General features: G+C 37.9%; 1 protein-coding gene and 1 pseudogene across 1 annotated transcript in view; one reads left to right on the top strand and one right to left on the bottom strand.

The window, feature by feature from the left end:
* Positions 1-13,917, top strand: part of SHPRH (SNF2 histone linker PHD RING helicase) — a 101,186-nt gene that overhangs the window by 53,914 nt on the left and 33,355 nt on the right. Inside the window, exons 17-21 of the mRNA XM_049789312.1 lie at positions 2,658-2,765; positions 4,986-5,128; positions 10,112-10,285; positions 10,562-10,624; positions 11,502-11,727. Of these exons, the coding sequence (XP_049645269.1) occupies positions 2,658-2,765; positions 4,986-5,128; positions 10,112-10,285; positions 10,562-10,624; positions 11,502-11,727 (714 nt within the window). The remainder of the gene's footprint in view (positions 1-2,657; positions 2,766-4,985; positions 5,129-10,111; positions 10,286-10,561; positions 10,625-11,501; positions 11,728-13,917) is intronic.
* LOC126031782 (uncharacterized) lies at positions 6,741-6,840 on the bottom strand (annotated as a pseudogene).

The following is a 13,917-nucleotide window of genomic DNA, read 5'->3' as shown; positions in this document are numbered from 1 at the left end:
AGAAATAGCTCCTGGCAGGCACGGGGGACCATATGGGACACCGGGATTCAAACCAACCACCTTTGTTCCTGGATCGGCTGCTTGCAAGGCAAACACCGCTGTGCTATCTCTCCGGGCCCGCCAGGAGTAACCCCTGAGCACTGCCGGGTGTGGCCCAAAAACCAAAAAAAAATAAAAAAGAGGGAGAGAGAAATAATTAAAATACTGCAACAGGAAAAGGAGAAATACATCATGACTAGAAGAATTCATAAATCATCTACTTTAGTACCTCTTTACATATCAAATAATGAAATCCCAGGGAAGACATATGGGTAGTCCAAAAAGATGTATTTGTTCACCTGAATTTTATGACATTGTTATTTGTTCCATTACTTAAAAGGAAGCATTTGAATTATTAATCAGTAGTTGTTCCAGTTTTCCTTCCACTGTCCCATATAGCTGATACTCCCTTTATTAAAATACTCTCTAGAATCAGTTATGTATTGCAGTGAGAGATGGTACTTCATTTCAACAGCAAAGAATTACGTAATGAGTTTCTACAGAATCCAGTTCATATTTCTTTGCTTTTTCTTACATGTTTGAGACTCCCTTCACTGTGTTCAGACCTGACTTATGGCTCTGCACTCAGGGTTCACTCCTGGCAGGACTTTGGGACCTCTATGGGATGCTGTGGATCAAACCCTTGTTGGCCAAGTGCAAGGCAAACACCTAACTGACCCATCATTTCAGCCTCATGTATTTCATTTTGAATGAGAAAAATAAAATGAAGTTTTTATAGTGGGTATTTATAATAATAAAATTTCCTAATATTTTGTTGCTCATAAGTAATTTGCTGCTACTTGTTTTAAAAGCTAGGAGGATATATGAATATCCCAATCAGCCAGCAACAAGCTCTGTAAGCATGAAATCCAAACTACAACAGCCAAACTTAGAAACATGCCTGTCAAGGAGGCTGACTCGGGTGGGAGGGAGGGAGGTCACCACTGGTGGTAGGGTTAGTGCTGGAACATTATCAGCCTAAACCTCAACTAAGTAAGTTTGTAAATCATGGTCACTTTTAAAATTTCAGGATTTTCTTATAAGCTGGGGCAAGGGTTATAGTGACAAAATTCCACACATTTAAATGCCTTAAAGCAGGGAGGTTGGGGCAGCCTGAAATCAGGTCTTCAGGATTGGCTATTCCTAAAGGCTCTTTTAGTTTATAAGTAGGGGCTGCTGCTTCTGTGTCCTCACGTAGCATTCTCTGTGTGTTTGCATCTGGTGTCCCTTCATCTTACAAGTCTGTTAGCACTGCCAGGCATTTGCTCATTTAAAGACCTATACAAATATAAAGATTGGGGCTTTACCCTATGGGTTTTCAAGGGACAGTCCTTAACACATACATTACTGAATATTCTCAGTTATGTTGTTGGGGTGGAAAATAGTTCTGAGTCATATCCAGCAGTGTTCAAAAGCTCTTACTCTCAAGTAAATCTCCAGATTTGTTTCCAATGATGAGATTTTATGATACCAGGGCTCCAACCATTGGAGCCATTTCATGTGTTGTTGTTTAAGTTGAAGAATTCCAAGAAACCTAATAACTGAATCATATTTGAAATATTGAAAGGTACTCTTGTTTTCTCCTCTTAATGTTAAATGTGACTATCACTTTTTATTTTCTGTATTGTTTTTCTTTTTTTTTTAATTAAAAAGATAAAATTTGGAGTGCAAACACATGGGGTTTCTTTAATGTGACAAATTACAGGTAAATTTTATTTTCTTTAAAATGCCTTACAAGGGGCCAGAGAGATAGTGTGGAGGTAGGGCGATGCCTTGCATGCAGAAGGACAGTGGTTCAAATCCCGGCACCCCATATGGTTACCCTAGCCTGCCAGGAGCAATATCTGAGCATAGAGCCAGGAGTAACCCCTGAGTGCTGCCAGGTGTAAAAACCAAAAAGTAATACAAAATACCTTAAAAGGGGCCCGAGAGATAGCACAGTGATAGGGTGTTTGCCTTGTAAGCGGCCAACCTGGGACCATCCCTGGTTCGATTCCCGGCATCCCAGATGTTCCCCTGAGCCTGCCAGGAATGATTTCTGAGCACTGTCGGGTATGACCCGAACACCAAAATAAAATATCTTACAAACTCATTGCATGCTAGTGATGTTTACAAGTAGCATTGCTCAACTTTTTTCCAGCCATGGCCTTCCTATTCCCACCCACCTTCTTTATTTTCTTTTCTCTCTTTTTTGTTTGTTTGTTTGTTTGTTTGTTTGTTTGTTTGTGGGTCATACCAGGCAGCATTCAGGTGTTCCTCCTGGCTTTGCACTCAGAAATCACTCTTGGCAAGCTCAGGGAACCATCTCGGATACTGGGGAATTGAACCTGGGTCCATCTGAGTTGGCCGCTGTGCTATCTCTGCAGCCCCTCCCACCCACCTTACCAGTTGATCCCCCAAAGTTTTATGGCCCTCCCATTTACTGGACCCCTATGGAATATTTAGAGGTCACTTTATGGGCTATATAGCTCCTGAAAAAAAAGCTGCTCCACATATAGTATGTGCTTAAATTAAGTTGTATTATTGTCTAAGCAAAGAAATTAACCATCTTGTTTTTGAATTGCTTTCTAGACTAAGAATGAAGGTTTTTTTTTATATTTGTTTCTTATCTTACACAGGCCAAAAACCTACGAGAGCATTATATGAGCAAGTGTAATACTGAAGTTTCTGAAGCTCAGCACGCTTTGCAACCGGTACAACAGACCCTACGTGAGCTCCAAAGAAAGGTTTGTCTCCACATAGAGTTTTGGATTTAGATTTGCGAAAAAGCTTTCTAATTCATCATGAAATTCTTAATATAGTACCTGGCTTACGCTTTTCACATTATTGACTTCATGAACAAGTGCGTAGATAATCAACTATCTGCTTTTTATTAAGCTATAATGTGATTTCTCTTACTTGAAAATATAAGTTTTTTGGGTTTGTTTTTTTGTTTGTTTGTTTGTTTGTTTGGGGGCCACACCCCACACCCGGTGGCACTCGAGTTACTCCTGCCTCTGTGCTCAGAAATCACCTGTGGCAAGCACTGGGGACCATATAGGATGCCAGGATTCAAACCATTGTCAGTCTTGGGCTGGCCGATTTTGAGGCAAGCGCTCTACTGCTGTGCTATCTCTCCAGCCCCTGGAATATAACTAAGTTTTTGTTAACTGTTTAGTAATTAAAATTTTGTAGCCTCAGTTTTGAATTAGGTATTTTAATTTTAGATGCTTATTTTCCAAATCATTGTCTTTGTTTTATGGGTATATCCAGTATGCATGGCTTACTTCTGGCTCAATCTTCAGGAATTACTTCTGGTTAGTTTGGGGACCACATGGGATGCCTGGGATCAAACTCCAGTTAGACACATACAAGACAAACAAACCTATTTGCTGTATTATCTCTCCGGTCCTCAAAATAGTCTCTTCTAAGGTGTCAAAGCATTAAAGGTGCTGGATACATAGTGCAGCAGATAGGACACTTGCCCAACATATGGCTAACCCAGATTCAATTCCTGGCTTCCCATGTGTACCGCCAGAAGTAATTTTTGAGTGCAGAGCCAGGGGTACCCAGGCATTGTCGGGTGTGATCCAAAAGCAAAACCAAACCCAAAGGAAAGCTGTCAAAACATTAGAATCAGAGGTATTTGTTTTAAGAAGTACATAACATTTGTCATTTCTAAAATTCTCTTATGATGCCATTCAGTATCGAAGTTTAAGGAGGAATCCTGATTTGTCTTTTATGTTTCTCTCTTAACCATTTCCACATTGTATTTAGTTTTCAGTATTCAAGCATATGATTTAGTTTGTTTAGGTCGGTTATTCAATAGTCTCTAGTTTAGTTAGTAAATTATTAAAATGTTTTCATACAAAGGATAAAGACTTTGTCTTTTAAATATATAGAGCGAGTACTGAATTTTCATTTTGGTTGGGTTCTTTTTTTTTTTTTACAATGTTACTACAATATCATCAATGTTCATAATAAATTCTCATTCATCCAGAGTAGTCAGGCACAGGTGTTCACTTCAGTTATATATACAAAAATATTACCTACCTATTGTATGTAGTTTTTGTCTCCCTTTTTTTAATTTTTATTTTACCATTGTTATTTACAAAGTTAATATATATAATATATATATTGTAGTCATTTATATATACATAATATAGTCGTTTCAGGCATTAAATGTTCAAATGCCTGTCCTATTACCAGTGTAACCTTCCCTTCACCGTTGAGTTTCCTACTCACCACCGTACCTGCCTCCTTGCAGTCAAGCAAATTTACTTCATCTTGTTTATTACAACACAAAGGCAAATGAAATTATCTAAACTTAAGTCAACATTGGTCAATTTGAAATACTTGTTATATCTGTCCATGGTTTTCCTAAAGTCAGTGTCTAAGGATTTACTGGGCTGTTGTCGGTGCTTGTTGAGCCTTCTAGGATACTGTTTAGGCTCATTGAATACATTACTATGTAACCTTCCCATCAGATTTCCTATGGACTGCTGGATTGACATTATTATAAAATATTGCCATGTCTTGGCTGCATGGTTCAGGTCTTATATATCTGAAACAAATGTGATGGCTTGGCAGTTTGATAAAGTTAAGTCATGGGATTGGCTGTTTCGGGTGGAGGGTGGAGGTTGTAGTGCTGGGCTGCTATGGTTCATGCAGAAAGGGAATCTGCCCCAGTCATACTGAGAACTCCACAGAGGTATCAGCCCTGACCAGACTACCTGGGACGAATCATCAACCAATATTCTTTTCTTAGAGCATGGAGGACGAGCCGGGCCTTTTTCTGCAAGGAAGATGGTTGCTGTGGGTGAATGCTGATGCCCCTTCCCCACTATTTTAAAAGGCACTTATTTCATCCTTTGAATTTTTCACAGTACCCTTCCCAAGGAAGAAGCAAAGTGAATGCAAGAAAATGGGAGTTGATTAGCTGTTGTTTTGTTTTGTTTCGTTTTCAGTTTCATTCGAGTTCACCTTGGTGGCTCAATGTGCTCCAGAGAGCTATAGAATTTTCTCTTGAAGAAGAACTTCTTCAGCGAGTGAGAAATGAAATAAATAGCAACTACAAGCAACAAAGTGACAAGCTTTCTATGTCAGAAAAGTAAGAAAATAGTACAAAATAGTTTAACTGTAGATGTATTTATCCCAAATAGCTAAATCATTTATAGTCAAGAACAAATGGTGGGGCCAGGAGTGATAGCACAGTGGTAAGGTGTTTGCCTTGCACGCGGACCAACACAGGACCGAACCTGGTTCGAATCCTGGCATCCCATATTGGTCCCCTGAGCCTGGCAGGTCTGACTTCTGAGCACTGAGCCAGGAGTAAACCCTAAGCATTGCAGAGTGTGACCCAAAAACCAAAAAAAAAAAAAAAAAAAAAAGAAAGAAAGAAAGAAAGAAGAAACAAATGGTGGTTATAAATCATATGCTTTAGTGTATTTGTAAAGAAAATGTATACATCAAACAAAATTTTAAACACAACTAAGAATTTTTTTAAATATATTTAGTCCCTTTTATTGTCTTTCAAAAATAATTGTCTTTGTCTTTCTGTGGCTGCACAGCTGCAGAGATCCTGGTTGGCTTTCAGTCTACCCCTGAAAGGCCCAATAAAATGCTTTGATCTTAAATAAATTATTTTTATAGTGCCACCTTCACACTCAGACTTTTATTTTGTAATATTCTAATATACTTTCTTTGTGTCTTTGTTGGACATACTCAGAACCAATTTTAAGCAGAATAAAATCTGTTCTCGACTACTTTGTCCTGGGAGTAAAGCATTCATCTTTCCTCTGAATTCCCTACATCATATTACCAGAAAGGCTCAAGTTATATATTGGAAAAGTACTCCTTTTCTGTGTGTCCTTTTTGTGTGGGTGGTTGGTTTTTGGGTCACACCCGACAGGGCTCGGGTTATTCCTGGCTCCAGGCTCAGAAATTGCTCCTTGCAGGCACGGGGGACCATGTGGAATGCCGGGATTCGAACTGATGACCTCCTGCATGAAAAGCAAACACCTTACCTCCATGTTATCTCTCCAGCCCCTGTGTGTCCTTTTTTATCAGTACTCACCTTTCCTCAGAATCTTCCAAGTCTGGGTAGATTAGATTATGATATGCATAAAATACTGAATTAATTGTCCTACTAACAAAGTTGTTTTTTATAAAAAGTTTCCTCTGGGGCTGGAGCAATAGGGAAGGCATTGTTTTGCAGTGGGCTGACCCAGGTTCTATCCCTGGCATCTTATATTGTTCCCCAAGCACCACCAAGAGAGATTTCTGAGCACAGAGCCAGGAGTAAATCCTAAATGCTACTGTGTGGCCTAAAAATAACAATCAAAATGTGGGAATTATGGATATAATGTGGGAAATTTGCTATTCTAAATAGAGGACAAGGAATATCTTCTACTGTTCCCAACATCACATCAGCATTGGGAGAAGTTAGATCAGCCTCAGAATAAATATTAGTTTCTATTGAAAAAATTTGGCATAACAATATTTATAAACATTTTTATTAAGTGTTTGTATTTATTTTTTCAAAATTTTTCCCAAGGTTTTCTAAAGCATAGCAATATGATACATTTTGTTGTATCACTGATTGCCTTGTATATACGTCAGAAATATGACAGGCTTGTTTCTTGTGAGTTTGCAGTACTTTGTTTATTTGAATTTGCTCTTTTTTAACCTGATAAGCCTAAGGATCACTATCCCACAATTTCACATTTAAGTAATGACTTATTTTGTGTGTCATCCTTGCGCAGGGGCCGTGCTAATCTTCTCTGTATCGGTCCAATTTTAGTATGTGCTGCCGAAGCGAGCACTAAGTAATGACTTACTTTATCCAGTTTTTATTTTGTTGGGGTGTTTTTGGTTCTGGGGCCAGCATTTATAGTATATAGTATAAAGTATATAGTTTGTTATGCAAGCAAATCTTTAAAAACAACATTACATATACGTAAAGTAACCCGACATTTAAAAACATATATAACAAACCTATAGCTAAGTGTTACTTTATACGAGATATGTAATCAGAAATCATTTTAATGCTATTACTATAATCTTTAACAAGATGTCTAAAAACCAAATTAGTCATGTATTCTTGAGTGACTCTTGGTAAAGGAAAGGTTATGTGTCTTGGTTTATTAAAGTGCACGTAGGTTCACAAATCAGGCTGCTTGGGTTTGTATGCCTGTGTTTATGTAGCACTGCTTAGTTCTGTGGCCTTCAGAACAGTGTTTGCATCTGTCAAAATGATGTTTTTGTGAGAACTGGGAGGAAAGGACCTGTGCACCTAGATTAATAATTAACATTTGAGTTGTGTTTTGAAATTAACTTCTGTTAACTAGGGACTGAAGAGATAGCATGGAGTTAGGAAGTTTGCCTTGCATGCAGAAGGGCATGGTTCGAATCCTGGCATCTCATATGGTCCCCCTAGCCTGTCAGGCGCGATTTCTGAGCATAGATCCAGGAGTAACCCCTGAGCGATGCTGGGTGTGACACCACCACCCCCCCCCCCAAATATACTATTACTAGATTTTCTTCTATTTTTAAAGGCCCTGCAAGAGAGAATGTTGAGTATTATTTATTAAATACTATTTGTGGTCTTTTTCTGCCAATATCACATTGCTCAGATAAAAGTTACCAGAATCTTTCTAAAGCCAGTCTCTTTGATTTAGGAGCTGAAGCAATAGTGCAGTGGAGAGCACTTGCCTTATGCATGGCCTACCCAAGTTCTAATTCTAGACACTACTCCCAGCACCCCCAAACCTGTGACTGTGATCACTGCGAGTACTTAAAACCTAAGTACAACTAAGTGTGGCCCCATAAAAACAGCAAAAATACAAAGTTGGTTGTTTTTGTTGCTGTTGCTGTTTATTTTTGGGTGGTTTTTTTGTTTGTTTGTTTGGTTTTTGGTTTTTGATCTTTGAGTCACACCCGGCATCACTCCTGACTCTGCACTCAGAAATCGCTCCTGGCAGGGACCATATGAGATGCCGGGGATCGAACCCAAACTTGTCCTGAGTAGGCAGCGTGCAAGGCAAGTGCCCTCCCGCTCTATCACTTCGGCCAGCCCCCAAAAGTTTAAATTTTAAAGAAAAATTTAGATTCTAAATTAGAAATAAAAACTTATAGATAGGACTAACTCCTGAGCATCGCCAGGTGTGGCCCAAAGGCAAAAAACAAGCACAAAAAATGAAATAAAAGCTTCTCTTTGTGTAAATAATACTGATAATGAACTTCTGCATATTAGAAATTATGGAGTAGGTATTTTGTGTGAATTATATGTGGCTTGTCAAAAGAATTATAGCTTGAACTGTTCCTCTCAGAGTTAGGCAAATGAGAAAACAAGTCTCCTAAACTATTGAGATACAATTATGCTTAAAAAATGAATATAATATGGGGCCAGAGCAGTGGTGCAAGCAGTAGGGCATTGCCTTGCAAGCGCTAACCTAGGAAAGACCACAGTTCGATCCCCCAGTGTCCCATATCGTCCTCCAAGTTCGGAGCAATTTCTGAGCACCTAGCCAGGAGTAACCCCTTGGTGTCACCAGGTGTGTTCCCCCCCCCCCAAAAAAAAGACTATAATAAAGCACCAAAATGAATGATATTGCCAGAAACACAGGTTAGTTAAAGCAGTGATATATGCTGGGTAGCCCTTCAGGAAACAAGTTTTTTTTTAAACAATTTGAAGAGTGAGTTACATTAGGACAGAAAAAGAACATATTGTAAGTTAAAATAAAAACAACTTCTACTTGTCTAATTTTTGTTTTCTAATTTCTTACATTTTTTTTCTTTGCCCGTTTCATTGAGATTATCAAAATAGTTAAGAACATTGTGTTTATGCCTTAACTTTTATTGAATTACCTATATACTTGAGTATAAGCCAATGCTCCCCCCCCCAATTTTACCCTAAAAACTGGGAAAAATTAGTGACTCGAGTATAAGCCGAGGTGGAAAATTCAGCAACCACTGGTAAATTTCAAAAATAAAAATATATACCCAAAACAATTAAAATAATTGTGGAATCAGTAGGTTAAATGGTTTTCAATATTAATTGCTAAAGAAAAACTGTACCATAGCTTAATGGGTAATCAAGCTAAATCACAAAGGTTAAAATCCTTCAAAACTGGATTTCTCCTTATTTGTATGGCCAAACAAATATTCAGCTGTATCTGGTGTGAGGGGATCAACATAGACATTGTCACTGCTCTCGGTCTCATACAAAGCGCAGAATATTGTGGCATTCAGTTCAGTTCAGCAGTCTTTCTCTTTGGCTCAGTAGTGACTTGTGGACTGATCTAAAGCACCACCACTTCCAGCAAAAGGCAGAAGATGACTGTAGACTGTATGACCTGAGTATAAGCCATCTTCGGAATTTTTGGCACAAATTTTTTTTGCCAGAAAAACTCAGCTTATACTCCGAGAATATATGGTACTTTGTGTATATATGTGTAGAGAGATAGATAAATTCTTCAAGGAATATAATTTAGCTATTTTTGATTTGCCAGTTTTGCCTTTATTTTTCATTCAGCAGTCACCTCTTCACATAAAACAAAGATATATTCAGGGCTGACACCTATAGTTAACATTAAAAAAAAGAATATGGCAATTCTGATCTTTTAGAGTCATATGATGTAGTGGGATAGATTTGGGGGTATTTTTTTTTTCAGTTCTTTTTTTGCTTTGTTTTGTTTTTTGGGTCACACCCAGTGGCGCTCAGGGGTTACTCCTGGCTCTATGCTCAGAAATCACTCTTGGCAGGCTCGATGCAGCTATAGACCATATGGGATGCCAGGATTCGAACCACCGTCCTTCTGCATGCAAGGCAAATGCCGTATCTCCATGCTATCTCTCCAGCCCCTTTTTCAGTTCTTAAAGTCTTGAACCATGAGATTTCAGTATTTTTATAGTAGATAACCAAATGTTTTATACCTGTCAAATATTACCAGTTAAATGTATCCTAAGGTAAACTTCCTCAAGTGTGGTAGATAAAGTGTTGGGCAGTTTGATCTCTAATGACAACTTTTCTCTTGAGTTTGAAGAAATTGACTCACTGTTCTTTATATTGTGTTCTGGTGATGGGAATCAGGTTCCATGACTGCAGAGGTCTTCAGTTCCTACTTACAACACAAATGGAAGAGCTAAATAAATGCCAGAAGCTAGTTAGAGAAGCTGTGAAAAATCTAGAGGGACCTCCATCTCCTACTGTTATTGAGTCTGCAACCATCTGCCACCTTCGACCAGCCAGACTGCCTCTCAACTGGTAGGTAATAGGAAACATCATATAATGAAACGGCATCATTACATTAAGCTAAATTTTTTTGAGAGAAGAAACAAAGACTCATGATAAAAATATTTAACTGAAAAACATTCATTGAAATCAACAATAGAAAAGTATTCATCTAACTTTTAACTCACAAGAATTCCGTTTTTCTTTTTTTCTAAAATGACATATTATTAAGAAAAAGTGAAATATGAAACAGTAAACCTGTTACTGATTGTGTTGTGAGTATCTCTCTGATGATCTCTTCTTTTCCAGCTGTGTCTTTTGTAAGGCTGATGAATTGTTCACAGAATATGAATCAAAGCTGTTTTCTCACACGTAAGTTTCCTGATCGATTATTTCTCATCAGGAAAACATTTTCTGACTTAATGTCTTATGTAGTAGACTATTTTCCTCACAATATCCTTTTCCTTTTTTCCTTATAAATCAATTACACTTTGGTATTTTATCATTTAATTGCTCAGTTTTCTTTATACAGAAGTTAATTCTTATATTCTCATCTTATAGTGTAATATGTAATTAAACAATTTAGGGTAGTGAGACATTCTTGAAACTACTGATTACCCACAGTATTGTAGGCTAATTACTTCAGTATCCTCATTCATGAATGAAGATAAGATCACATTTGTAAATGAAAATATTTTTACATTGATGAACATGGTAAGTGTTCGAAATATTAGCTTTCATTATTAAAATTCTGATCACCTAAAACTGAGCCATTAATTGGCATGGTATTTTAAGGTCAACTTGTGGTTATAATCTGTGGCTAGTTTTACTTTAATTCTCAAAGCAAGATTTTAATATGGAATTTATATAAAATTTTTATTATTATGTCAGGTTGTTTTCAAGGCACACAGGACAAATTTCTGATGCCTCAGGCATCAGAGTACTTAATGTTTGAGTGTCTGGAAAGATAGTACTTGAAAAGCAAGATAGCCCTTGCTTGGATATGGCCCAGTCCCAGTTAGATCCCTGAATTTAGCAGAAGTTTTGGCTTCTGACCATAGAACCAGGAGTAAGTCCTGAGCACTGCTGGATGTTGCATGGCCACAGTACATGATCTTGGACACAGCATCAAAAGTTATTGGCGAGATTTGTTACATTGCTGTCCTTTATTGGTTATGCCAGTATGATTTTGCAGTTCTTATTGCCCACTTACTGTAGTTAACTATTTTCTCCCCCTCTTGGTTTTCAGAGTTAAAGGCCAGACTGCAATATTTGAGGAGATGATAGAAGATGAAGAAGGCCTGGTGGATGACCGAATACCTACGACCAGTCGAGGTCTGTGGGCAATAAGTGAGACAGAGCGATCTATGAAAGCTGTGCTGTCATTTGCAAAGTCACATCGATTTGATGTTGAATTCATTGATCAAGGAAGTATTTCAATGGATCTCTTCGAAGCTTGGAAAAAAGAATATAAGGTATTGTATTCGTACACTCCTATACAGGAGTACTAGGGTGATTAGATCAAGTCATTAGTGATTTCTAAACCATAATAGTTTTATTAAAGACAAATAAAGTTTTACCTAGTACTAAAAAAGTGGGAAGTTTTTCTATGAATTTTTTTATGGAGTGCATAATTTGCCTGCATTCAATCCCCAACACCACAGGGTCCTCTGAGAAAAGCCAAGTATGACCCAATTTTTTAAATTCCTAATTTTAAGTGTTCTTTACTTTTTCCTCTTAGTTTGTGTTTTTTTTTTTGTTTGTTTTGTTTTGTTTTGTTTTTTAAATAGGAAGCACACCTGGTGGCAGTTTGAGGCACAAAGGGGGCTCTTGAGCAACAATAGACTCTAAAGGCCTGGCATTGCAATGCTCAGGCCCCACCAGGACTAGAACCAAAGGTGCTCAGAAAGTCAGATGGTGCCAGAAAACCAGGCTTAAGTTTAACAACAGTAGATTTGCTTGTGGTGGTGGGGATCAAACCCTTGTTCACAAATGTAAAGCACACTTTTACTGAGCAACAACCCCTATGCCTAATCTTCAGTGTTTAAAAATCTTCCGTGGACATTTAAGATGTCATGATTTATGACTTTACTTAAAAAAATAAATACGGGCTTTCAGTTAAATATTTTTATCACAAGTCTTCATTTCTTCTCTCAAAGAAATTTAGCTTAATGTAATGATGCCGCTTTATTATATGATGGAGTGTTTCATGAAATATTTGTTGTTTTTGAATCATACCCAGAGGTAATTGGACTTCTTGCTAGGCTTCTTGCAAGGCTGGGGGAACTGTACAGGGTACCAGGGATCAAACCAGGGCAGCTGCATGTAAGGCAAGTGCTCTATCTACCATATCACTGTACTTCTTCCCTTTTCAGAAAATTTTTATTAACTCTTAAATTGGGGGGAGGTAGTTAACTTTCTTTAGCTTTTTCTCTGAATAGTAAACATTACCTACCTCCAAAACTAGAGAATACATTAAGTCTTCCACGATGCTAGAATTATGTTCTAATTAATAATGCACAAAGTGGGGCCATAGGATGGCTCAGCAGCAGAAGTGCCCCTCTTTTAAGCATGAGACCGTTGAGGTTGCAAGTTCATTCTCTGGCTCTGTGCTGAGTGTGATACCAACAGCTCAACTGCTTGGGATCCCTGCACACTGCAATCAAGTATACACAGGCCCTGGTCACTCAAGAAACAGTAATGAGAAAGAAAAAGAATAAATAAAAAGAAAAGCTATCCTTCATAATTAGACTTTAATCATTTCATCACATTATTACTGTCTTAGCGATGAAATTTTAGAACTCATTTTGAATTACTATATTTGGGTTTGTTCTGTTTTGGTTTTTAAAAGGTGTAAAATGGGTAAGATTGAAAGAAGTTGTATTATGTTATAATTCATTTGATATGTATGCTTTTTTGTTTTTTGTTTTCTTGTGTTACTTTTGGGTAACACTCGGAAGTGCTCAGGGATTACTCCTAGCCCTGTGCTCAGAAATCACTCCTGGGTGGCTTGAAGGACCATATGGGATGCTGCGGACCAGACCTGGGTTGGCCACATTCCCTCCCCACTGTAAAATCATTCTAGCCCCTCTATAATTTTGTTTGTTTGCTTGGTTTTGGGTCACACCCAGCAGTGCTCAGGGGTTACTCCTGACTCTGGGCTCAGAAATCTCTCCTGGCACATCGGGGGAACCACATAGGATGATTCCCTTACAGGAACACCTTCTGTTGTGGATCGGCTGTGTGCAAGTCAAATGCCCTCCCACTATGCTATCTCTCCGGACCCCCATATAATTTTTAAATCTAATATTTCTTTTTTTTAATCAGGATTAAATAACCACTTTCATGTATTTGATAAACTAGGGAATTATAGTTTATCAAGTTAACATCATTGTTTTATTAAAAATGTTTCTCTTCACATTATTTAAATATAAAAAGTTTCAGCAAACTGTGGGAGACGATAGTACTATATACACTGTCCACTTGCCCCAAAATTCTTCCTTTCGACTCAGGATGGCTATATGTGCTGTGTCAAAGGAATATTAATTGTGCAGTTCTTCCAAAGCTTCGTTAATTCTTTTTTTGATTAGAACTCAGACTCTTTGTGGTAGTGCCATTGGATGAGTTAGTATTACTTACACCAATCTGGATCTGTTTCCATGCTT

Source organism: Suncus etruscus, chromosome 15, assembly GCF_024139225.1.
Source record: "Suncus etruscus isolate mSunEtr1 chromosome 15, mSunEtr1.pri.cur, whole genome shotgun sequence".
In the NCBI taxonomy this organism is placed as follows: Eukaryota; Metazoa; Chordata; class Mammalia; order Eulipotyphla; family Soricidae; genus Suncus; species Suncus etruscus.
This window is presented reverse-complemented; position numbering and strand designations above follow the sequence as displayed.